Source organism: Chinchilla lanigera, unplaced genomic scaffold (genome assembly GCF_000276665.1).
Source record: "Chinchilla lanigera isolate Chin_1 unplaced genomic scaffold, ChiLan1.0 scaffold00059, whole genome shotgun sequence".
NCBI lineage: Eukaryota > Metazoa > Chordata > Mammalia > Rodentia > Chinchillidae > Chinchilla > Chinchilla lanigera.
Window position 1 is genome coordinate 13,783,550 of NW_004955460.1, and position 23,191 is coordinate 13,806,740.

The window sequence follows — 23,191 nt, forward strand, 5'->3', positions numbered from 1 at the left end:
TTATCCTCCAAATCAATTTTTAAAAATGAAATGCACACATATATAATATCTGTGATGTGTTGTGATATAATATCTGTGATGTGATGTGTATGAAGAATTAAAATTTCATTTTCTTTTTTTAAATTAAAAATATATAAGCAAGGTATATCTTAATATATATACTGCTTGATATGTGTACACACATATGTACATACATCACACACGTTCACACACATACATATGTATCAGATTGTTAATAGTAGTAACTAATACCATCTCTGGAGAGTTGGATGAATGGATAATTGGAAAGTGTGGATTATTGGGATTATTTTATGTACTGGTTGATTTTTTTTTTAATGGTCTTCTGTTTTATAATCAGAAGAATAATCTTTTTTTAAATTAAGATTACTGGTACACTTTAGGTATATAGTAATCACATTCATCGTACGGAATTTGTACATGTATATGATACATCATGATATACCTTGAGGGGCTGGGGATTTAGCTCAGCGGCAAAGCGCCTGCCTGGCAAGCGCAAGGTCATGAGTTCAGTTCCTGGTACCGGAGAAAAACCAAAAAAAAAAACAAAAAACAAAAACATGATATACCTTGATTAAGAATAATCTTTTGAAATGTCTTACAATGAATATTTCCCACCCGCAGTAAAACGATGTTTGCAGAAATGGAGATCCTTGGTCAGTTTAATTTGGGGTTCATAGTAACCAAGCTGAAGGAGGACATCTTTCTAGTGGACCAGCACGCCGCGGACGAGAAGTACAACTTCGAGATGCTACAGCAGCACACTGTGCTCCAGGCACAGCGGCTCATCTCGTAAGTTCACGCGGTGTTTGGAATTTTCACTGCTGTTTGCCAAGTTTCTCCTCATTGAAGATTAAAAGTTATATGTGTGTCTGTATGAATACTTATGTATCTTCTATTCCATAAGTACCTATAGAGCAGGGTTTTTATTTATTTATCTTGCTATATCAGGTTGAATGTAGGGCCTTCACACTGAGCTACAACCCCACCCCCTATGTTTCGTTTCAAGACAGGTTCTTGCTAAGTTGCCTACACTGGATTTGCACTTTAGTCTTCCTGCATCAGCTTCCTAGAGTGCTGGATTACAGCTGTGTCCAAAACTCCATATAGCATACTAGTGGTCCATAGACTCCATATTACACACTAGTGGTCAGTTATGATTTACTGAGTACTTATTATGTGCCTGGCACTACTGAAGAAATTTACAATTATTAGCTCATTTAGTCTTCATACACCTACAAGTTTTTACTGTTGCCAGGTGATAAAGCTGAGGCACAGAAAAGTTGAGTAACCTGCCTACTGTGTTCTTTAGGTATTGAACCTTTTTAGGTGTATAAAAATGTTGTTCACTGGTTGTCTGGAAAATCCTTTTGGAGGTGAAGGGAATTGGGGCCCAATGATGTAGTATTTTGTATTTATAGTGTGTAGGATTGACATCAGAAAGGCAGCCCAGCCTGTAGGTCAGTCTTTGCATCTGTAGCAGAGCAGTTTCAATGGGTGAATAGTCCCTGCAAAATTTTGTATCCCTGTCTTTGTCAAATTGAATGCTTTCAATGACTTTGTTCAAGAGGACATGATGGTATATCACATAAGCCAGAAGTCTTAAAGAAAAGTTATAAATCCAAGCATTGTGGTCCATGCCTGTAATCCAGTACTTTGGGAGGCTGAGGCAGGAGCATTGAGAGTTTGAGTCCAGCCTCAGCAACTTGGTGAGACCTTGTCAAAAAAAAAGTAAAAGAGCTAAGGATGTAGCTCAGTGCAGAGCACTGGATTTAATCCCTAAGTACACACACACTTGTAGAGGATGTCATGAATTTTCATTGGGTTGAACTAAGCTATGTAGAGAAATAAACTCAGATTACAGTGGATGCAGATGTGGCCTAGAGAAATACGCCACTAAGTAGTAACTCAGCTGAGAAAATATATCTAGTTTACTGAGTACTCTATTTCCTACAAAATGCTTCACTTGAGTTCATTTTTAGTTAGGAGTAAGTGGGAGTAATAAAATCACTTGGTAGACTACTTTATAACAGTGAGATATTGCTGCTGCTCTCAGAGATTTCTTTCTCAGCCCTTTTGCATAAATAAAGTCTTGTATGTGGCCCTTCAAGTCGACCCAGGTAATTACAGGCCACTTTGGGGACAGATAAGCTACACTTCAAGATTAAAGCATAAAGGCTAAAATTCTGCCCTGGCCTACAGCCTTGTGCAGTTTGGCACATTGATTTCCTTAGCGTTTCCTAGCCCTCATATGTTTACCCTCTATACTTTAGCCTCTAGGGCATTAAGAGTGAAACATATCTTTTATGTGTGGTGCTGGGAACACCAGCAGTCCATTGGAGGGAGCAAGTTTGCAAAAATTGTTTCTGCCCGAAACACTCATCTTGCACCTGCTCCCTTACCTCTATTATCTAAGTTGCTCCCATATTCCCAGAGCTCATTTCAAACTTTACCTCCTTGAGGGGAGAGGGATCCTTGATCCTAGGGCCAAATCTCACTGGTTGTACAAATGTGCTCCTATAGCACTGGTGGTATGTCTTCCTTATTCTCATATTGCTAGTAGTTTTAATTGATTTGCTAGTAGTTTTAATTGATTTGACTGTTCAGTATCTTTCTTTCCCACAAATCTAGGGTAGAGACTTAAGTCTGATTTTGCTTACCATGCCGTCTCCTGCTTTTGTCAGTGCTTTTCTTACCCTTCCTTAGAGATAGTAGGGAAGTGGATGGATAACTAATGCAGGCAGAGGGAGGAGTGGGCTAGTGAAATACTTGTTGTCTATTCATTATTTTCAAATGCCAGTATTGAGCTAACCCAGCTTTGCAACTTAGCTTTATTGTGAAGAGGAAAATTTGGTACATGGCTATCCTTACTAAGAGGATGCAAAAGAAGACCAGGTAATTGACGGCATATCAGATTAAGAAGAAAGCAAACTACTTTTGCAGCTACTTTAACCTCTTAAAAAGAACCTTATGAGGAGAGGAAAACCAGAAGGAACTCTGTGACCTGAATACTGGAAAGGCACAGAACTGAAAAATGATTTTCATGTATTTTTTAAATAAATTGAAAGTATTATAGTATCATTTCATTTTTCATTTCTGCTTTAAAGGTAAATGTTTGACTTCAAGTTGTAGTTTGAATCTCTTGTTTTTCAGACCTCAGACTCTCAGTTTAACTGCTGTCAATGAAGCTGTCCTGATAGAAAATTTGGAAATATTCAGAAAGAATGGCTTTGATTTTGTCATCGATGAAAGTGGTAAGTTGCTAACTAAGGCTATTGAATTGTCTTTTTAGGGCTAAGAATAATCTTTAAGGTCATGTAGGTCTGTCTCTTTATTTCATAAGAGGTAAACAAAGTTCCCCCCAAAAAGCATTTTGGGTCTGCCTCTCCTTCAGAAGTCCATTATAAATAGCACTCAAGGGACACATATTTCTTTTTTTTTTTTTGGTTTTTCTCCGGTACCAGGAACCGAACTCACGACTTGCGCTTGCCAGGCAGGCGCTTTTGCCGCTGAGCTAAATCCCCAGCCCCAGGACACATATTTCTTAAATAATGGACTTTTCTCAAAATGTTATTCTTTGTAGCTCCGGTCACCAAAAGGGCTAAATTGATTTCCTTGCCAACGAGTAAAAACTGGACTTTTGGACCCCAAGACATAGAGGAACTGATCTTCATGCTAAGTGACAGCCCTGGAGTCATGTGCCGGCCCTCCCGAGTCAGGCAGATGTTCGCCTCCAGAGCCTGCCGGAAGTCTGTAAGTAGAGTGAGGCCGGCTGCTGGGCCTGTAGGTCTGCTCATGCCTGTGGACCAGGGAGGGTCTCAGTTCAGCTCCTGATTTGGTCTGGAGCATCCATGATTGCCATGGGTCATTTTATATAGACAGCCGCATCACCTCTGTCAGTAAAATGTAGCAGTTGGCAGGTCTGCATTATCTCCAACCTCTGACTCATACTGCTTTTCATTCCCATGGAGTGGTGTTTCACCTCACAGCTTTCATCTGTCCCTGCACCGTTAGCTCTGTGTATACCTTGTTCATCCTGGCCCTCATGGGTAATAGCAGCATCGGTCAAGCAAGATTTGTGGCTGCCAGGCTGAGACGACATAGCACACACTCCCCCAGGGTCAGTGAGCAGGTGAAGGTGTCCTGTGGCAACCATGTGAGGGCATCAGTGTTGTGTCCCTGCCACCACTCACATTGGTTTTTGTTTTTTTGTTTTGGTTTTTTGGTTTTTTTCCAGTACCGGGAATCGAACTCACGACCTTGCGCTTGCCAGGAAGGCACTGTACCGCTGAGCTAAATCCCCAGCCCCCACCACTCACATTGGTGATGGAGAGTGGTAGCCGTGGCTGGGTGTTAGCCTAAGGTCCTTTAAAGTAAGTGGCTCTGTTACCTGGCCACATTTCTTTCTTCATTTGACAGACATTTCTTGAGCTCCCAGGGTATAGCTTGTTCCAGGTGAGGAAACAGAGGTAACTAGATAGGTGAGATCCTTGCCCATGTGGAGCTAACAGTTTAGTGCAGAGAAATAGACATAAAAGTAAATGGCACCTCAGGCCACCAAGTAAAGAGAGTTAAGCAGCACGTTAGGGTAGGGAGTGACTACAGGAGAATGCGTTGAATGAGGAGGTGGGCAGTCGGGAGCAGCTGTCTGAGCAGCTGTGTAAAGGTGAAGTGCAATCCCTTTGGGCAGGGACTTTCTGGATTGAAGAAAGTAGGTGTCAAGGCTGGCGGGGTTCTTGAGCAAAGTCAGAGGTTGGCGGGAGAGGGCCAGGTGAGAGTGCGTGGTGGCCAGAGGACAGACCACACAGTCACTGCTGGGGGCATGCAGGTGTGTGCCTCCTGTGATGGGACCTGCCAGCGAGAAAACTGTCATGTGGTGCTGGCACCGGGGATAAGGTTGGGGAGGGGCAGAGTAGGGGTTGGAGCTCTGTTGTAGACGGGTGCTAGGTGAGGCCACATTCAGCTGCAAGCAGGGTATCTGCAGATAGCACGTGTGTGAGTCTCGGACTCGAGGGAAATATCAGGGCCACAGATCAAATTCAAATGGCATTCACAACCTCAAGGTTGCATGAAATTACTCCACAGAAGAGTGTAATTAGAAGAGCGGCCAGGCATGGTGGTACATGCCTGTCAGCATTTGGGAGGCTGAAGCAGGAGGATTGCTTTGAGTTTGAGTCCAGTCTGAACTACATAGTGAGGCCTTGTCTCAAAAAAAAGGGAAGAAAGTGCCCCAGATCTGACTTGCAGGCACAGATATGTGTTTGATGAAGATCTCGTACTGACCTTCCAGTCTTGAAGTCTTGAGTGGGCATCAGAGCAAGTGTGGCCAATGCTTACAGCCAAGCACTTTAACATTCTGTCTTGATGACTCTGAGGGCTATGGAGCTGCAGCTGCACCTCCCATTCCATCATACTTCAGTTCTTCCTTTCTCTTGCCTTGTGGGCTCTTTCACATCACACATCCTTCCATTCTGCCCCAGGGATGCCGGGTGCCAGCCATCTCCGCAGTCTCTCGTCTCCTGCCTGCCTCACGCCTTTTCTGCTGCTGTTCCCCTGCCTGGACCTGTCACCTGTGCTCCTCTTGGTCTGGCTTCCTCCTGTCCTCAACACCCCCCCACCCTCCCGAAGTGTGACACCTGTCTTGCTTGTTACCTTGTTTACTGTCTGTCTGCAGTGGGGCAGGGCCCTCCTGCCTGCAGCCTTAGAACTGTGCTGGTGTGTGGTGCTGTAGGAGGAAAGATGGTGACCAGCAGGTTTGGACTTGTCGTGTTGTCTGTTGCTCTCCACGCGCATGTCCGAGAGTGAGCAGGGCTGGAGCGAGGGACAGGCGTGCTACTCCTTTGAGAGTGGGCCGAGCCCCTTGAGCAAGAGCCCTGGGAGGGATGGGAGTGTGGCCCAGGGACAGCCAGGTCCATGGTCCATGAGGAACAAATGGCACCACTGTGGCTTGAGGGGGGCTGTGCATACTGGGAAATGCAGGCATGAAGCCCTGTGTGGGCGCATTAGCGGGTAATGGGAGCAAGGGAAGAGCCCGGCAGTGTGCCTTCAACAAGCATCCCTTGCTGCTGAGTTAGTGGAGTATGTACAGTGCTGCTGTTGACCACGCGCAGATGAGAGGTGCCGGAGCTGCTGAGAGCACTTGGCTTCAGGACTGGTCAGGTTGGCATCTTCCGAGAGAGATGGTACCACTCTGCCAGAGCCTCGGAGCCTCTTGAGTCCACAGAAAGGTGGAGGCCGGAGGTTTTGGGAGAAAGGTGTTTCACAGATTGTTGTTGAGCTACTGTAGTCTTGTCCAGTCTTAGAGAACAGTGCTTTTGAAGAGCACTTTAAAACTTTAAACCGTTGTGTCTCCAACCCAGGTTATGATTGGAACCGCTCTTAACACAAGCGAGATGAAGAAGCTTATTGTCCACATGGGCGAGATGGACCACCCCTGGAACTGTCCCCATGGAAGGCCAACCATGAGGCACATTGCCAATCTGGAAGTCATTTCTCAGAACTGACACTTCTCACTTCCTAGACTTGGAAATTCTATTGCAGACTTTTCTGTTTTGAAAGACAGGGTCTGAAGTAACCTTTGGGTTTTTTTGTTGTTGTTGTTTCAAAATTAACTTGCTACTTTAAAAAAAAATGTACCAGATCAATTTAAAAATGATCTTAAACTGGATGCAGTGGCTTGTGCCTGTTAGGAGGCTGAGGCAGGAGGATCACTTGAGCCAAGAGCTCCAGACTAGTTGGTGCAACATAGTAAGACCCCACCTCAAAAAAGAAAAGGTCTTGAGAATTTTTTCAAACCATGTGAAGCATTGCTTGGAATAGTTCTTATTCTGTGTTTGAGTGTGTGTGTTTGTGTGTGTGTACATGTGTACAGGTAACGTGTTTTTAAAAAATCAGAGCACTTTGGAAGTTAACCAGGCCTCTCGCTGGAAATTATTCTGCAACTTTTAGTTCTCAATGATAAATTTATATTGGCTTAATTTCCTAAATTTAAAATTATGGTCCTTTTGGGTTAGTGCTTATCAACCCTGATGCATATTAAATTTTAGAAAGGAATAATTTTTAAAAATCTAAGGGGGTTCTTGGCTCAGCTGGAAAGAAGTGACTGGATCGGCCTGCAGTCACTATTATTAAATGTTTCCCAGTGCAGCCAGGGTAGAAAGTGCTATTCATATGAGGAAAAAAGATTCTGGTTTTTCTGTAACTTCATGCTATAATTTAGTTTTCTTGGGGTGTGAACTGTAGGAATCTAGTCTAATTTGAACTGTGGCAAAAATGGAAGTAAAAAATGCCCTTAATGGAGTCCAGATAGTGGTTGGGTTCAGGGATAAGTGCAGGTCACCCCACAGCCACCCCATCCCCCTTGGGGGAGCAAGGACTTGCAAAGGGTAGAATTCCTCAGCTGTCAGGAGACAGTAAAGTGACAGCTATTTTCATTCATGGCATCAAGCTCTGTGTTGGTGTGCGTGATCTACAGGATCTCATTTAATGTCCACAAGAACTCTACAAACTAGGCATTGTGGGAGGCATGGTAATGGCCCCCCAAATATGGCTGTGTCTTAATCCCCAGAACCTGTGAATATGTCACTTCATATGACAAAAACGATTCCACAGATGTGATTAAGTTATGGAGCTTAGGGTGGGGAGATTGTCCTCTACTGTCTGATGGGCCCACTCTTGTCACGTGAGTTTGTCAAAATGCAGGACTGTCCGCAGCTGGCCCAAGCAATGCACCAGTGCTGATTTTGAAGACTGAGAAAGGCACCACCAGCCATGGGATGCTGGCAGCCTCTAAAACCGGAAGGGCAAGACCAGTCTTTCACTGGAGCCTCTAGAGGGAACCAGCCCTGTTAGAGTCACAGACCTGTAAGATAATAAATGTGTGTTGCTTCAAGCCACCAAGTTTGTGGTCATTTCTTTAGGACAACAATGGAAAAACTAACGTCTGAATTTTTCCTATTTTATGGGATAGTAGAATGAGGCAGTCTCAGGTCAAATGCATTTAGCTCCCGCTATCCTGGCCTCAAGGACAAATGGGCAGAATGCCATACTCTGCTGCTGCTTGCTGCTGTGGCCCCTTTAAGAGTGGTGGGGGCGGGGCTTGGGGCTACTGTTGCCGGGGAGACCAGCGGTTCCGACGCCGGGGCCCTGTGCCACCTCTTGCCCTCCTAGCCTTGGAGAGGCCCTGAGTGTCACAGTGGGTCAGTGTCACAGGCCAGCAACATAGCGCAGGACCAGACGGACTCCTGGGACCTGAGAAAGTGCGTATGGGTGAGAGGGTCTGGAGTCCGGCAGACAAAAAGCGCAGCTTGCGGCTTCATTAGCCTCCGAGAATGGGAGAAAATAACGGGGAAACACTGAGAAAGTTTGCTTTATTTGTACTTTAGTAGAAGACTGAAAGCCTATCATAAGGGCTTGCCCACGGAGGGAGATGGGAGCAGCCTGGCTGAATGATCCAGGAACAAAAGTCAGGGCCTTGGGGAGGGTGCCCTGGTAGTGGGTGGAGAGGAGGAATCGAAGAGAGAAGCCTGGGGGTGGCGTTCCGCAGGCAAACGGGGTTCCCAGGGGATGCTGTTCAGACACCGGCAAGCAGCGCCGCCCCTGCCCCAGGGCGCGGGAGCAGGAACCTAACTGCACCTCAACTGTGCATCTTGCCTAAAGGACTAAGATGTTTTCTTGGGGCCTGTTTTTCAGGACTATGAAAATTAATACCCCTTTCAGCACCCAGCTCCAAACCCTGAAGCCCTGAAGCGACGTTGAGCCCATCCTTTCTCCTCTAGCTTGTGAGGTGCACTCAATGTTGGCACGAGAGACTAGGCCGCCGCTGTTTTCAAGTTCAAAAGTGAAAGTGACAGGGTAACCCCTGCCTTTATCCGCTGCTGTGTATGGCAGTGATTTTTCTGTGCTTCATCCCACTGAATCCTCACCATGAGACAAGGTACTGTTATTCCTATTTGCTGAGGCAGAAGGAGGGTAAGCCACTTGCTTGAGGACACAAACCTGGTAATAGGTGGTGCAGGAGCCTGAACCCAGCTCAGGAGCACTTTAGCAAGCGAGCATATTAGGCGAGGAGTTGCTAAGCTGAATTGATAGTATGCAAAAACTTAAAAGGTTATACGGTCATTTTATGAAGGATTATGGTTCTTACTGCGGCACTGTTTGAAAAGAAATATTATTAGATGGTGGGTCTAATGTTAAAAAAGTTTAGGAACAACCAGTGCAGTATTAAATGTTTATAAACTCATGATACTTGTAATTATTTTCCGGCTTTGGGAGAATGATAATGATGGTTGTGTGCTAACCGTGAATTTTTACAAGTGAAACCTCCAAGTATTTAGAGATTGAATTTTTGTTTTCCAGGTAATACTCTGCTTGGAAACAAATAGCTGTCAAGCAAAGAAATCATTGGATATTTGTATGCATAAAGCAAACTCTAGGACTTCCAAAGACAATGGTGAAAGAAAAGAAAAGAGCAGACAAAAAGGGAGATAAATCATCTCGCTCTCCCTCATCTTTCTCTGAATATCCAGAGCTTCCCAAGCAAGATGTCAACATCCCTAAGCAAGAAATATCCCCAGTTGCCATTGAGCCAATGGAAATACCTTTAGAGCCCCCACATATTCAGGAGGATGAAGATACCGCCGAGTATGAAGAGCCCATTCTGACCAAACTCATAGTGGAAAGGTGACTTCCGTGGGGTGTGATAAGATTGGACCCTTTAAGGGGTGTGCCACAAGCATGTGATGCCTCACACATTTATGATCATCACACAGTGTCTCTGCTCTGAAAATGACTCCTCTTCCCAGCTGTGTCTCTGTGTGGTGCTGGCTTTTTCCCACTGAGGTCTCTTGGGGTGAATCTTCAGTCCTCTGAAGATTCTATCACTTTCAGACTCCTGGCGATCTCTTCCTGTAGTTTTTCCTGCTGTCTCCCTAGGTGATGGTAAACATCTCTTGTTTTTGTGCTGCTGGGGACTGAACTCAGGGTCTGGCACACTAAGCAAGTGCTGTACTACCGAGCCACACCCCCAGCACCTACCCCGTACCCCTTAAAGTTTTTGAAACGAGTCTTGTAAAGTTGCTCAGGCTGGCCTGCAATCCTTCCGTCTCAGCCTCCTGAATATTTGGTATTACAGGCATACATCAACATGCCTGACAAAATATTTTCTTTACCTAGAATTTCTGATTCACATTTTAAAGTCTCTATTGGATATTGGCAACTGGCTTCAAACTCCCCATGTCCAGCTGAACTTACTAGGTCTGGATTTGAGTCTTAGTTCCGTAACTTCAGCCCAACCCGTCACCCTTGCTGAACCTTAGGTTCTTCATTGAGGAAAGTGGAAGAGATCAGGCATCTTAGGAGGTTACTGGGAATGTCACTATGTCTCTCCCCTGCTAGTGCTTCCCGTGTTCCCTTCTGGAATGGCACCACCATTTTCCACATCTCCAGGCTTGAAACCTTAGAACTCCTCTCCTTCCCCGAGTCTTCATGCTTCTCTTATGCTTTTCTCGTTAATCTTTTCCCTTTGCATAGAGTCTGTTCTACTTGATGAGGTGATAAGACTCATTTCCTAAAGACTTTCCTGCTCCCAACCCTTTTCTAGCCTTCCTAAAGCATGGTCATTTTTGCCTGTTCCTGTGTGACCTACCTACCACCTTGTAGAGATCACCCCAAAGCCTTGTAATTTACCACTGTAAATGAGATACCTTGTGTGGTTCTGGGGTCCGGGTCCACAGCTGGGTGTCTGAGGTCGGGCCTCTCACAGTTCCAGTGGAGATGTTAGGCCTGGGTGCTGTTATATGAGGCTTGACTGGCCTGGGGGATCTGCTTCGTAGGGGACTCATTCCCATGGCTGTTGGCAAGAGGCCTGGCCTCAGGATTATATCACACAGGCTCTCTGAGTCCACAGCATGGCAGTTGCCTTCCTCAGAGAGGATCTAAGGGTAGAAGCCAAAGCATAAATACATCTTCTGGAATATATGCTGAAACTTAGCCTTGGAGGTTACCCTCAACTTTCCCACAATGTCCTAGAGGTCACAAGGCCAGCCCTATTCCGTGGGGTGTGAATACAAGGGGAGAATTGTGGGGAGCTATGTGGGACCCGACCTCCCCATCCCCCTTCTTTACCACCCTTGAGTCTCTTCTCATTGTCTACAGAATAAAATTCCTCGGCCAGTGCTCTGATCCTCACCGACCTCACCCTGCCCTCCCACGGTGGGGCCCAGCAAGTATCTCTGGGTGGATTCCACTTGGTCCTGTCTGCTTTATAGCCTGGCCTTCCTGGAAAGTTCCCATTTTCTGTAGGCCAAGTCCCACCTGCTCTTCAAAGCCCAACCCTTCCTGTTCATTCTCCTTTAAAAGACTTTGCTTAGAACTTCTTTAAAATCGAAAGCCCTTCCATCATGTTATCATCTCTGTTATTCATCACTGTACTTATTGTTTTCTTTATATGCACACACGTGACTGGGATCCTGCATAGCCTCCAACACCAGAACTTAGGCCCTAGGCCTGGGAGGCGCTCAGTTAAGATTTATATAGCTATCGTGTACCTGCCTGTTCATCTCTATAGCTGAACACTATTAGAGGATCATTAAAAAGTATGAAACATGGCTTATACAGGCAGTAATTCTTTTTCTTTTGGGCTGTTTTTAGTGAAGCTTTGAGATCAGTGTGCATGAGTTAGTCTGAGAAAGTGGGATCTGCAGTTCCATTCAGGCAGGAGCCCCAGGAAAGATGTCCTGACACAGTAGGGGGTCCCCAGCCAGAGCATCTGCACGTATGAGTGCTTTTGGGGAAAGGTGAGGTGTTGATACTGCTGATGGAGCTGTTAGTATGCTTAGAAATCCTTTGCATTTTCTTTGTTCCTTGTTTTTAATTCCTGAAGCCAGGTATACTTCTCTTGACAAGTGAAATAATGCAAAGATGTGTTGAGTTAGTCATCCCCACCACTGTATTCAGATTTCCCTCTCTCTGACCTTTCCCTGGTTACCACAAGCTCTTTTATCTTGGGTCTTCTGTTTTTTTTTTTTCCTGTGCTGGGGATGGTACCCAGGACCTCATGCATGCTAGGCAAGGGCTCTACTGCTCAGACACACCCCAGCCCACTCAATTATAATCAAGTTGTTTGGATTTTATAAGTAAATAATCATATAATCTTCAAAGTAAAATAATTTTGTATCTCTTCAGTGCTAATATCACTTCTTTAAATTTCCTTTTTTTCTTTTTTTTAAAATTTCGTGATGTTGGCATTAACTAGAACCTCTAAAACAATATTAAGTAATTGGTGGTAAAAGCAGATGCCGTGTTCAGTTCTTGATTTTACCAGAATGGATTTCAGTATTTTACCCTTCAAAATCATATATGCTGGTTTTTTGCTCATAAGTAGTTTGTTATGTGTAAGTAGTCTTATCATATTATAACAGCATTTTTGTTTTGTTTTGGTGTTACTTGGGATTGAACCAAGGGCCTGTTCACTGAGTTACATCTCTAGCCCTATTTTATTTCTTGAAACAGGGTCTTGCTAAACCACTAGGTTCCACAGGCTGGGTTGGAACTTGGAATCCTCCTGCCTCAGCCTCCCAGAGTGCTGGGATTACAGCTCTGTGCCACCATGCTTGGCCAGAATTTTTTTTTTAGAAATGTTTGTTAGAATCTATGGAATAGCTTTCTAGCACTGTGATACACACATGTGTTTTTTCTTCTTTAGTTTTCTGATGTAATGAGTGTTTCTACAGATTTTTCTAATGTTTAATTTTCCTTGATTCATGGAGGAAGCCCAGTGTGGTCACACTTATCACAGGTGTTTTGTTTTCTTCTCATTCCGGGGCTCAGAGATGAGTTATATGACAAATCACACATCATCCCTTTGGATCAGAGCTAAAAATCTGGTCCCTGTTCTTTTTTTATTTTATTTTATTTTTGTTTGTTTTTGTTTTTCTCCGGTACCGGGAACCGAACTCGCGACCTTGCGCTTGCCAGGCAGGCGCTTTGCCACTGAGCTAAATCCCCAGCCCCTGGTCCCTGTTCTTGAAGCTGCCCTTTCCCAAAGCTAACACATCTTTTCCTCTCTTTTCTTCTTTCCTTTTTTTTTTTTACATTTCATTAATTTTGAGACACGGTCTCAGTAGGTTGCCCTGGCTGGGCTCCAACTTGCAGTCCTCCTGCCTCAGCCTCCTAGAGTGCTGGGATTACCCCCCGGCCCAGCTTTTATTTCCTAACTATACATTTTAACGTCCTGTCCCCTGGGCTTATTCACATCACTGATTACCTCCAGCCTCATTTCTTCATAGGTATGAAGGGGAGAAAGTCTGTGGAATGTACGAGGGAGAAGGCTTTGCAGTCTTCCAAGGTGGTGGCACCTACCACGTGAGTCACTTCCTGGGACCTGCCAGGAAGGTGGGAGAGAGGTGTGGGGTGATAGTTTATTTTTTGAGTACTAGAGATCAAACCCAGGACCTTTGCACTGAGTTACAACCCCAGCCCTTTTCTTATTTTTCTGAGACAGGGTCTCCCTAAGTCACAAAGTTGCCCAGGCAGGTCTGGGTTGGCAATCCTCCCCCTACCGAGGGTGACAGGTTCAGATTTGCAAGTCTTTGGTCAGTGTCACTGATTATTCGGAAGGAATTGCAAGTACTTCCTGCTGATTTTATTGTGAATCCTGACTACATATATAAAATCAAAGAATTGCTTAGAATAACTGAAGTAGTCATTTGAGGTTTTTGTTTTTTTAACTTGATTTGGATCTATTTTAGCTCCATCACTAAAGTAAAATCAGTTATCCCTTGGTATCTCTGGGGGATTGGTTCTGGGGCTCCCTTCGGACGCTGGAGTCTTTGGATGCTGTGGTCCCCTATGTGAAATGGGGTGTAACTGATGCTGCCTACAGTTGTAGGCCTAGCTACATTGTAGACATCCCCATGGAACTTTTTCTAAAAGTTCTCCCTCTGCTTTTGGTTCTGTGCCCAAATTGCAGATTCAGAAGTTGTGGCTTAAGGCTGGGGAGATAGCTCAGCAGTGCCTGCCTGGCAAGCGCAAGGTTGCGTGTTCGATTCCCGGTATAAAAAAAAGATACGATCTTTCATATTTACCTATTGTGCCGAGTGTGGTGGTGCACGCCTGTAATCCCAGCACCTGGGAGGCTGAGGCAGGAGGATTGTTGCAAGTTCCAGGCCAGCCTGGGCTACAAAGTGAGCTCAAGGCCAGTCTGAACTGCATAGTAAGACCCTGTCTCAAAAAGCCAAAAAAAAAAAAAAAGAAGTTGTGGATTAGAAGGCCAGCGGAAACCCCAGTGTTGCTATCATTTTGTCATAAATATGTGGAATTTGCCATGTTTCTTTCAAACCTTGAATAGATATGTCAATATTTATATATGAGCTTCTCCCCCCACAAGCACTGGGGATTGAACCCAGGGCCTTTGCACTGAGCTACGTCACCAGCCCACTTACCCCTTCCCTGCCCTTTTTTGAGACAGGGTCTCAATAAGTCACTACATTTCCCAGACTGGTCTCGGACCTGTCATCCTTCTGCCTCAGCCTCCCTGAGTACCAGGATTACAGGTGTACACCACCACACTTGACTTCTCTGGGGATTTTTAGAAATGTACATTTTGGGGCTGCAGACCAAACCTGTTCATGAGTGGGAAGCTGGGTGGGCCCGGCAGTCTGCATTTAAGAAGCCCTGGTGATTGTTATGCACGGCAGCATCTGAGAACCATCCACCCTGCCTCTGACCAGGAGACGCCAAGAAAGAGCTAGATGTCATTTTCTCCCTGTTTGCTGTGATTGCATGTAGACATTCAGGTGTGTTGAGTGTTTTCCTGACCAGTTCCTATAGATGAGGAGTAGACGCTAGATGTAAATTTACTCTCTTTGGCTGCCCTGCAGCTGGCCGTCCATATGTGTGGGTTCCAAGTCCGCAGAGTCAGCCAACCACAGGGTGAAGGTGTGCGGGGAGCAGTTGTGTGAACAGTACATCCCTTTTCTTGTTGTCATTTCCTAAACCGTACAGAACAACAGCTGTTTCCATAGCGTCTGCAGTAGCGGGTATCATCCATAATCTAGAGATGATTTAAAGTACACAGATGGGTTTGGGGGTGGCTCAGTGGTAGAGCTCATGCTTAGAATGCATGAAGCCCTGGGCTTAATCCCCTGCACCAAAATAAACAAACAGGAGGCTGTGTATAAGTCACATGCAAATACATAAATAAATTGTATTTCTTTTCCATCATTTTCCACAAGGAACGTGAGCATCCGCAGAGTGTGGGGTCTGTGAGGTGGCAGGACGGCTCTGTGCTGTGTCTCCATACTTCTGTCAGCACATGTGTGTCTGCATACGCACAAACCAGATGAAAGTGTGAATATTTAAATGTAATAATAACGCTGGGCATGGTGGGTTAAACCTGTAATCCTAGCACTTGGGAGGCTGAGGCAGGAGGATCATCGTGAGTTTGAGACCAGCCTGGGCTACAAAGTGAGCTCAAGGCCAGCCTGAACTGCATAGCGAGACCCTGTCTCAAAAAGACAAAAATAAATAAATAAAAATGTAGTAATAAAAACTAAAAAAGGACTGTGGATGGAGCCCAGTGTGAAGACCCTGGGCTCATCCCCCAGTGCTCCCCTGTCTCCTGAAAAAGCTCTTTAACGTTTGAGGTGGTTGTGGCGGCCCACACCTGTTTCCCAGCACTCTGGAAAGCGGAGGGAGGAAGATCACAACTTGGAACCCCGCCTGGGCAACTTATCCATTTAGGCACTGTACCAAAAAATAAAAGAGGGTTGGGGATGTAACTCAGTGCACAGGCTCTGGGCTCAATCCCAGTACTGCTAGATAAATAAAATTTTAAAAATTTGAAAAAGAAAAGAGAAATGAATGCTTACCATACAAGATCAAAATATTTGAATTCTATTGAGCTTTAGAGACCTTTAGGCACTTTCCTAGGACAGGAAGACCGCCTTGGGTCTGTTGTAAGGAACATTATTTTTGATATTTTTGAGCTCCTGTTTACCGAGCAGGACACGGTGCTGTGCAGGGTCTTGCACTGCGACTACTGCCACTGCAGCTGTGCCCTGGAGAAGGATGGACGCAGCTCCTCGCTGCTGTGTGCACGTTGGACCTGCGGCCTCCTCCTTAGGGCTGGCCGCTGTTTTGTTTTGAAGGGTCTCTTCTCAGAAGGACTCATGCATGGACAAGGGACGTACATATGGGCCGACGGATTAAAATACGAGGTAAGGTATATAACGAATTACAATTTTGCACTGTAATTGTGAAATCAGCGGGCAGGCTCCCTCGGTTTGCCTCCCGTGGGAAAAGTACAGGAGTCTAAAGAAACGCTCGGGACTGAAGGATGGGTGCGTCAGCTGCTGCACAGCGCCCTCTGGGAATTGTAACTGGTTTCTTCCGCAGCTCTGGAGGGGCTGTGTGTTCTGCACACACAGTGTACATACGTGTGCCTCTGTGGAGTTCTGTGCATACAGAGCATGCATACATGCAGTTCTGTGGGGCTCAGTGTCCACTCAGAACATGTACATACAGTTTACCCTCCTGGTTTTTACAAACACCTTTATTATATATTACTCTCTTCTCTCTGTACTGGATACAGGCTACAGGGTACATGTTTTCCATTATGTGGATTTCGCTTAGTCCCTCTTCTTGGGTTGAAGGGAGTATGCCGAGGGTTTTTTATTTTAATTTTTAAATTTTTTTGTGATACTTAGGATTGAACCCAGGGCCTCTGCACTGTGCTTCATCCCCTTTTTTGTTTTGATTTTGAGACAGTTCCTCATAAAGTTGCTAAGTTGGCCAGGCTGGGCTTGAACTTGCAATCTTTCTGCCTCAGCCTGCCAGAGTGGTAGAATTATAGGCATGTGCCACCATTGACTGGCTTGAATGTATCTTTTTAAAGTGATAGTCAGGCCAGATTTGTTCTTCAAGAGACTGTGCCTTTTCAACCCCCACCCATGAAGTGTGAGTGCCTGAAACATTCCGAAAATCTCAGCTGTAGAGCTACTAGCACCGTGGTGTTTATAAATGGCACCAAAGACATTTGAAACACACGCACAGAGCATACTTTCTCAGATACCAGCCAGGCAAGCAAGGAAATAAAGGCCAAGCGGGGCCCAGAGGCAGGAGACGTGCTGCGGAGGAGCGGGGAGGGGCTGACATCGGGCCCGGGGCCCCAACAGTGGCTGGGGGGCTCCCTTCCCCCGGGTCATCCTAACCCCTTGCCTATGGCCGACACTCAGGGTTTCTGACCATCGAATGGCGATTTGCCGTGGAGACCTTCTGCAGTCTCTGGGATCTGGGTCCTGCCATGCGCACAGAGCTCCCCCAGCCCCGCAGCAGGGCCCTCAGGCTCTCACAGATGCATGCTCAGGCAGGTCAGACGTCATGGCTCTGTCCTCTTTCCTCTGCTGACTTGGCTGTGACGTCCAGTAAGTTCAGACTCCTAGGAGAGACGGCTGGTGGTGTTGCAGGTGGCAGATATCCTCGGCCACAGAAGCAACGCTCTGGAAGGTGCCCGTGGGTGGGTGGGGCACCTGACCAATCTGTAGAACACCTGGGTGAGCCACAGGCAGAAGGGTCCCCACTGGTGACCACCACCTGGCTCATCATCCAGCCTCCCGGGGGCGCACAAGGAGTTCGCTTCCTTCTGGTGAGTTCCGGGAATCTACAGCTCCCTAGGTCAGGGTGGCAGCCACCACAGCAGCTTGCTTCCTGAGCTTTGTCCGCACACAACCATCCTAACTTTTGTTCTGCTGGGCGTCCACCTGGTGAGGGATGGGGGGCGGGGTGGAGCTGTGGAAAAGGAAGGAGGAAGGAGAAACCAGCGGCATGGCCAACTGTTTCCACGGGAGACGAGCCAGGAACTGAGTTGGTGGGCGGGAGACGCCCTCTGCAGCCCACAGGATGAGGGATCCCTCCCTGCCTTCTTCCTGGCACGCTTGTCTTCCTGTCACACCTTCACGCAGCATGCTACATCTATGTTGTAGCACATGTCCACCTCATCCTTTGCTATGGCCGAGCAAAACCCCACTGTCAGTATTTAGTGTCATTTGTGTATTCACCCACCCGTCGATGGACGTTTGGGCCGTCTCCATCTTTGGCAGTTATGAATGTGTGTGCGAGGGTGGAGGTGCTTCCTCTCACTTCCTTGGGGTATCCACCCATTTTGTCCTAGGGAGACTTTGTGAAGAACGTCCCCATGAACCATGGCGCCTACACATGGCCGGACGGCAGCAGGTACGAAGGAGAAGTGGTAGACGGCCTGAGGAACGGATTTGGGGTCTTCAGGTGCAGCACGCAGCCTGTGTCCTACATTGGCCACTGGTGCCATGGCAAAAGACATGGGAAGGTGGGTGACGCGGCCACGAGGCGGAGTACTGCACAGATCAGGATTCAGCCGGTGTTAAGGGAAGGGTCGCGTACTGCAGTTAACTTTTTTAATGTTTAAGTTCAGTCCATTCACGATGTGTGACATCACCATGACATCACCACTGTCTCATCCCCAGACCTTTTCATCACCCCAAAATAAAGCTCCATCCCCCAGAGGGAGCTGTCCCATCCCTCCCTCTCCACATCCCCTTCCAGTCATTAGCTTGCTCGGTGTCTCTGTGGGTTTACCCATCAGACATTTGTTTTTCTTTTTGTGTGTGTGTGTGGTAGTGGGGCTTGAATGCAGGGCCCTATACATGCCAGGTGCACACTCTACTACTAAGCAACATCTGTAGCCTTTTTGAAAATCTTATTTTTAGAGAGGATCTAAGTTTCCTAGGCTGGCCTCAAACTTGTGATTTGCCTCTACCTCCTGCCTCAGCCTTCTAAGTAACTGAGATGACAAATATGTACCACTGTCCTCAGCTTGATGTTTTATATAAATGGAATCATATAATATGTGACTTTCTGTGTTTGGCTGTTTTCACTTAGTATAATATTTTCAAGTGTATCTGTGTTGTGTCATGCATTAGTACTTCTTCCTTTTTAATGGCTGAGTAATATTCCACTGTTAATATTTATTGTTTTGTCTATTCATTTGTCTGTGGATGGACGTTTGCACTATCTCTATTTTTTTGTTTTGTTTTGTTTGTTGTTTTGAGACAGGGTCTTGCTGTGTAGTCCTGGCTGGTCTTGAACTCACTATGGAGCCCAGACTGAGCTTAAATTCATGGACAGCCTCTTGCCTCATGCTCCCAAGTGCTGAGATTACAGGCATGGGCCATCATCTCTATGCTATTTTCTTACTATTATGAATAGTCTGTTATGAATATATGTGCAAGGATTCAAGTGCTTCCTTTCAGTTCTTTGGGGGAAATACCCAGAAGTGAAATTGCTGGGTCATATGACAACTTTATGTTTAATTTTTTGAGGAACCACCAAACTCTTCCACAGCCACACTGTTTCACATCCGCACTAACAATGGAGTAGAGATGCTTTTTTTTTTTTTTTTAAGAGATGCATTTTTAACTGAGATTTCTGTTCTTGGTATTATTGCTTTGCTTTTGTATAGGATAAAAAAAAATACTGTAGCAATTTTTAGAATCTTTAGAATCTGTAGTTTAGAGACACTTCCCTAAGAAAAAGTCTACCATTCTAATCTTCCCTGGCCAGCATGTGCCTGGGGAGGCAGCGTTCCTTGGTCTGCTAGTGCCTTTCTGAAATCCATGATTGCACAATATTCACACGTGCTTTCTTAACAACTGAAGACTCTTTTTTTTCTTTTTCTTTTCTTTCCTTCCCTCTTCCTCGTCTTTCCCTTCCCCCTCTTAATCCTCCTCCTCCTCATCTGTCTCTGTCTCTCTCTGTCTCCTTTCTTGGGTACTGGGGGTTGAACTCAAGTCCTTCCCACTGAGCTACATCCCCAGCCATTTTTAGTTTTTTATTTTGAGACAAGAACCTCGCTAAGTTGCCAAAGCTGAGCTGAATGTGTGATCCTCCTGCCTCAGCCTTGCAGAGTGCTGGAATTACAGGTCTGCATCACCACATCCAGATGACTCCTCTTCTTTCTCTTCTTCCTCCTCCTCTCCCTCCTCCTTTTCATAATTTCTGGCTGCCTACCAATATAAGGCAAATACCCTGGTTTATTTTATTTCTACACAAAATAAAGGGGTGGAATCTGATGCATTATTGAGAAACTCCACAGAAACTAGTGCCTCTTGCTCAAGTGGTGCTCTGGGAAAAAGAGAAGCAAAAGCAGAAACAGATTTGGGGCCAGCCCTGAGGAACCCAGGAGAATTCTGGCTCTAGGCGGCTTTGCGTCTGAATAGCACAGATAATTAAACTGCATCCTCCGTCTGCTGCTCCCAAGGAGACCTGCCCTGTGTGTGGATTTTCTTGGCAGTGGTTCCACTGCCAGGCCACCTGTACTGCACGCTGGTCTCTAGAAGTTGCCACAGGCCTTGATACACCAAGGAGGCTTTCCGGAGTCTGTGTGTAAAGGAAGAGCTGGGTTTTACAGTTCGAATGGGGGGTTAGGGCCAGATGTGGCACATGCCTGTAATCTCAGCACTCTGGGAGGCTGAGGCAGGAAGATCAAAAGTTTGAGCCCTGACTGAGCAACTTAGTGAAGCTCTATCTCTAAAGAAACAAGGGCTGGGGATGTAGCTCAGTGGAAGAGCCCTGGGTTCAATCCCAAGTATCACAAAGTGGGGTGAGTGTAGCTCAGCAGTAGAAGGTGCTCTTTGTACAAGGACGTAGGTTTGTTCACTTATTTTTGACTTGGTGTTTCGTTTTGTTTTCCTTTGCTTTGTTTTGTTTTCCTAGACAAGGATCTAGGTTTAATCCCTAGCATGACAAAAACAAATACCTAGAGTCTGGTCAGGCCGACCTTCCTTAATGGCTACAGGCCAGGAGAGTTAAGAGAGGGCGAGCTGAGATTTTCCCAAGGCCTCTTGAGATTTTCTTCCCTCCTGCTCTGTGCAGGCTCTGTCCCTCTGTCATGGCATCAGTGGTGTGTTAAGCTCACGGCAGGTCGGCAGAGACCCTGATGTGCTGGGGCTGGGGATTTCCGGACAGAAGCACCCGCATGTCTGCAGGAGCGAGGTGGCCAGGTGACGAGGAAGAATCACTGCCACTCAGCTCAGACCTGCACAGACTGCTAAGCGCAAGGCCCACTGCTCACAGGAGCCACCTACAGGAGGTGCCTGACGTCACAGACACTCAGAGGTGGTGCTGAGTAAGACGGCAAAGTGGAGTCAACAAAAATAGCTTTGGTGCCTAAAGTGACCTGCAGTGCAGCGAAGCCCAGCTGCTCACTGTGGGTGTCAATGACACGATTTCTCTCGGTGTTTATTTGACTGCTAGTTACTGAACACAGTGACAAGAGTCATTCTGTGCCTGAGGGGGCACTTTGCTGTGAAGGGGTACTCGGTCTGTGACATGGTCTCCCTGTCCTTTGCTGGGGACACCTTGCCATTTTTTTTTAAAATGGCAAAACAGAAACTTGAAGGGTCACGCGTCTTGTGTAAGTACGACATTGACTTCTGCCGAGTTTATGCTTCTTAACCTTCTGTATTTTTATCTTTACATTTAAAACTTCATGTGTGTTATGAGGCTTGATAGTTTAAAAAATGGTACTATCTGTTTCAGGGCGCCATTTATTACAATCAGGAGGGCACTTCCTGGTACAAAGGCGACTGGGTCTACAACATCCGAAAGGGCTGGGGCGCAAGATGGTAAGTGGGGCAGAGCCACGTGTGGGGTGGGCACGCAGGCGTCCCTGGGTCCAAACGGTTGTCACATAGGCTAAACGTGAGGAGAAGAAACCGCAGAGAACTCATTTTCTGTCTAGCTGGGCGGGATATTTAAATTAACCCCAGTGTCATCTCTGGAGTGATGGGAGATTTATAAAAACACTACATGAAATGTCATACTGTTTCACATGATGAGTCAAAACTGCCTTTCCTGTTCTCTGCATTAATCGTAGCCCTCCATTACGCTTTTGGAAGAATGCTGGCACCTTTGCTTGATTGTAGATTGAACCGATCATTTTAATCCTTAAACTGTTTGATAGCAAAATGTTAAATAATTATAATACCATGGAGACTTTGATTCTAGCCAGGTGTGGTGGCACATGCCTGTAATACGAGCACCCTGGGAGGCTGAGGCAGGAGGATTCCAAGTTTGAGGCCAACTAGGCAACTTAGCAACTTAGAGAAACTGTGTCTAATAAAAACAAAAATAAAGGGCTGGGGATACAACTCAGTGTGAAGGCCCTGGCTTCAATTCCCTGTACTGGAAAAAAAAAAATCTAAAAAATTTAAAACACTTGTTGTTACCCATTTTGTTACCTTATCAAATAATCAGCAGGTTTAATAAGTGATTTATTCTTCTCCCTAAGGCGATTGTTTTTACTCACCACATGCCTACCCAGTGAGTTTCAGTGTTGAGGAGTGTCTGCACCCAGGATTGGGTCTCGCTAAGTTGCCTGGGCTTGTGATCCTCCTGCCTCAGCCTCCTGAGTAGCTGGGACTACAGGAGAGCACCACTATACTGGACTAAGAATCTCAGAGACAAACATCGTATGTGAGGCAGCTGATCACTCCTCCTTGGTTTCTTTCGTCCCAGTTACAAATCTGGAAACGTATATGAAGGCCAGTGGGAAGACAACATGCGCCACGGGGAGGGCAAGATGAAGTGGCTGACGGCCAAGGAGGAGTACGACGGCCACTGGGATCGGGGTGTCCAGGTGAGCAGCGCACTCGCACCGCAGGTCACACGCCGACTCTGAGCCTGTGCACCTGGAATCCTATCGTGTGCCATCTGGGGTTCAGGCTATGCTAAACTTAGAAACTCAAGTTATGGCTGCGGGGTCTCAGCTGCACTTTCTATGCTGCTGTCTGGGTGGTCCTCTTACGGACTCACTGACAAGCTCGGTTCTGCCCCTGGTAAGTTAGTAAGTTCAGGTGGCGCCTGTGAGGGTAGAGATTCCTGTTCATATTTAGAAACTATGGATTTCCTACAGAGGACGGAACAACTTCAGGTGGCTAATTTAATATTGTTTATAAATCTTGAATTTTCTTCTTTTCTGTTGTGGTACTGGAGCTTGAACCCAGGGAGCCCTGAACTACACTCCAGCAATTTTTATGCATTTTGAGACAGAGTCTTACTAAGTTGGCCAGGCTGGCCATAAATTTACAATCTTCCAAGTGGCTAGGATTACATGGCCTTTTTTTTTTTTTTTTTTTTT

At 46.0% G+C, this 23,191-nt stretch overlaps 2 protein-coding genes across 5 annotated transcripts in view; both read left to right on the top strand.

The window, feature by feature from the left end:
• Pms2 (PMS1 homolog 2, mismatch repair system component) overlaps positions 1 to 7,913 on the top strand; it is a 28,609-nt gene extending 20,696 nt beyond the window's left edge. For both annotated transcript variants that reach the window (XM_013521160.1, XM_005397895.2), the window contains exons 12-15: positions 643 to 810; positions 3,172 to 3,272; positions 3,602 to 3,771; positions 6,378 to 7,913. In XM_013521160.1, coding sequence (XP_013376614.1) covers positions 643 to 810; positions 3,172 to 3,272; positions 3,602 to 3,771; positions 6,378 to 6,521 — 583 coding nt within the window. In that variant the 3' untranslated portion in view covers positions 6,522 to 7,913. The remainder of the gene's footprint in view (positions 1 to 642; positions 811 to 3,171; positions 3,273 to 3,601; positions 3,772 to 6,377) is intronic.
• Positions 7,914 to 8,116: 203 nt separating this feature from the next.
• Rsph10b (radial spoke head 10 homolog B (Chlamydomonas)) overlaps positions 8,117 to 23,191 on the top strand; it is a 49,089-nt gene continuing 34,014 nt past the window's right edge. For 2 of the 3 annotated variants that reach the window (XM_005397900.2, XM_013521163.1), the window contains exons 1-7: positions 8,117 to 8,276; positions 9,376 to 9,699; positions 13,305 to 13,380; positions 16,167 to 16,235; positions 18,188 to 18,361; positions 21,592 to 21,677; positions 22,570 to 22,690. In XM_005397900.2, the coding sequence (XP_005397957.1) occupies positions 9,467 to 9,699; positions 13,305 to 13,380; positions 16,167 to 16,235; positions 18,188 to 18,361; positions 21,592 to 21,677; positions 22,570 to 22,690 (759 nt within the window). In that variant the 5' untranslated portion in view covers positions 8,117 to 8,276; positions 9,376 to 9,466. Of the gene's footprint in view, positions 8,277 to 8,709; positions 8,954 to 9,375; positions 9,700 to 13,304; positions 13,381 to 16,166; positions 16,236 to 18,187; positions 18,362 to 21,591; positions 21,678 to 22,569; positions 22,691 to 23,191 lie in introns of those variants that run through there. The other variant, XM_013521161.1, reaches the window with a different exon arrangement.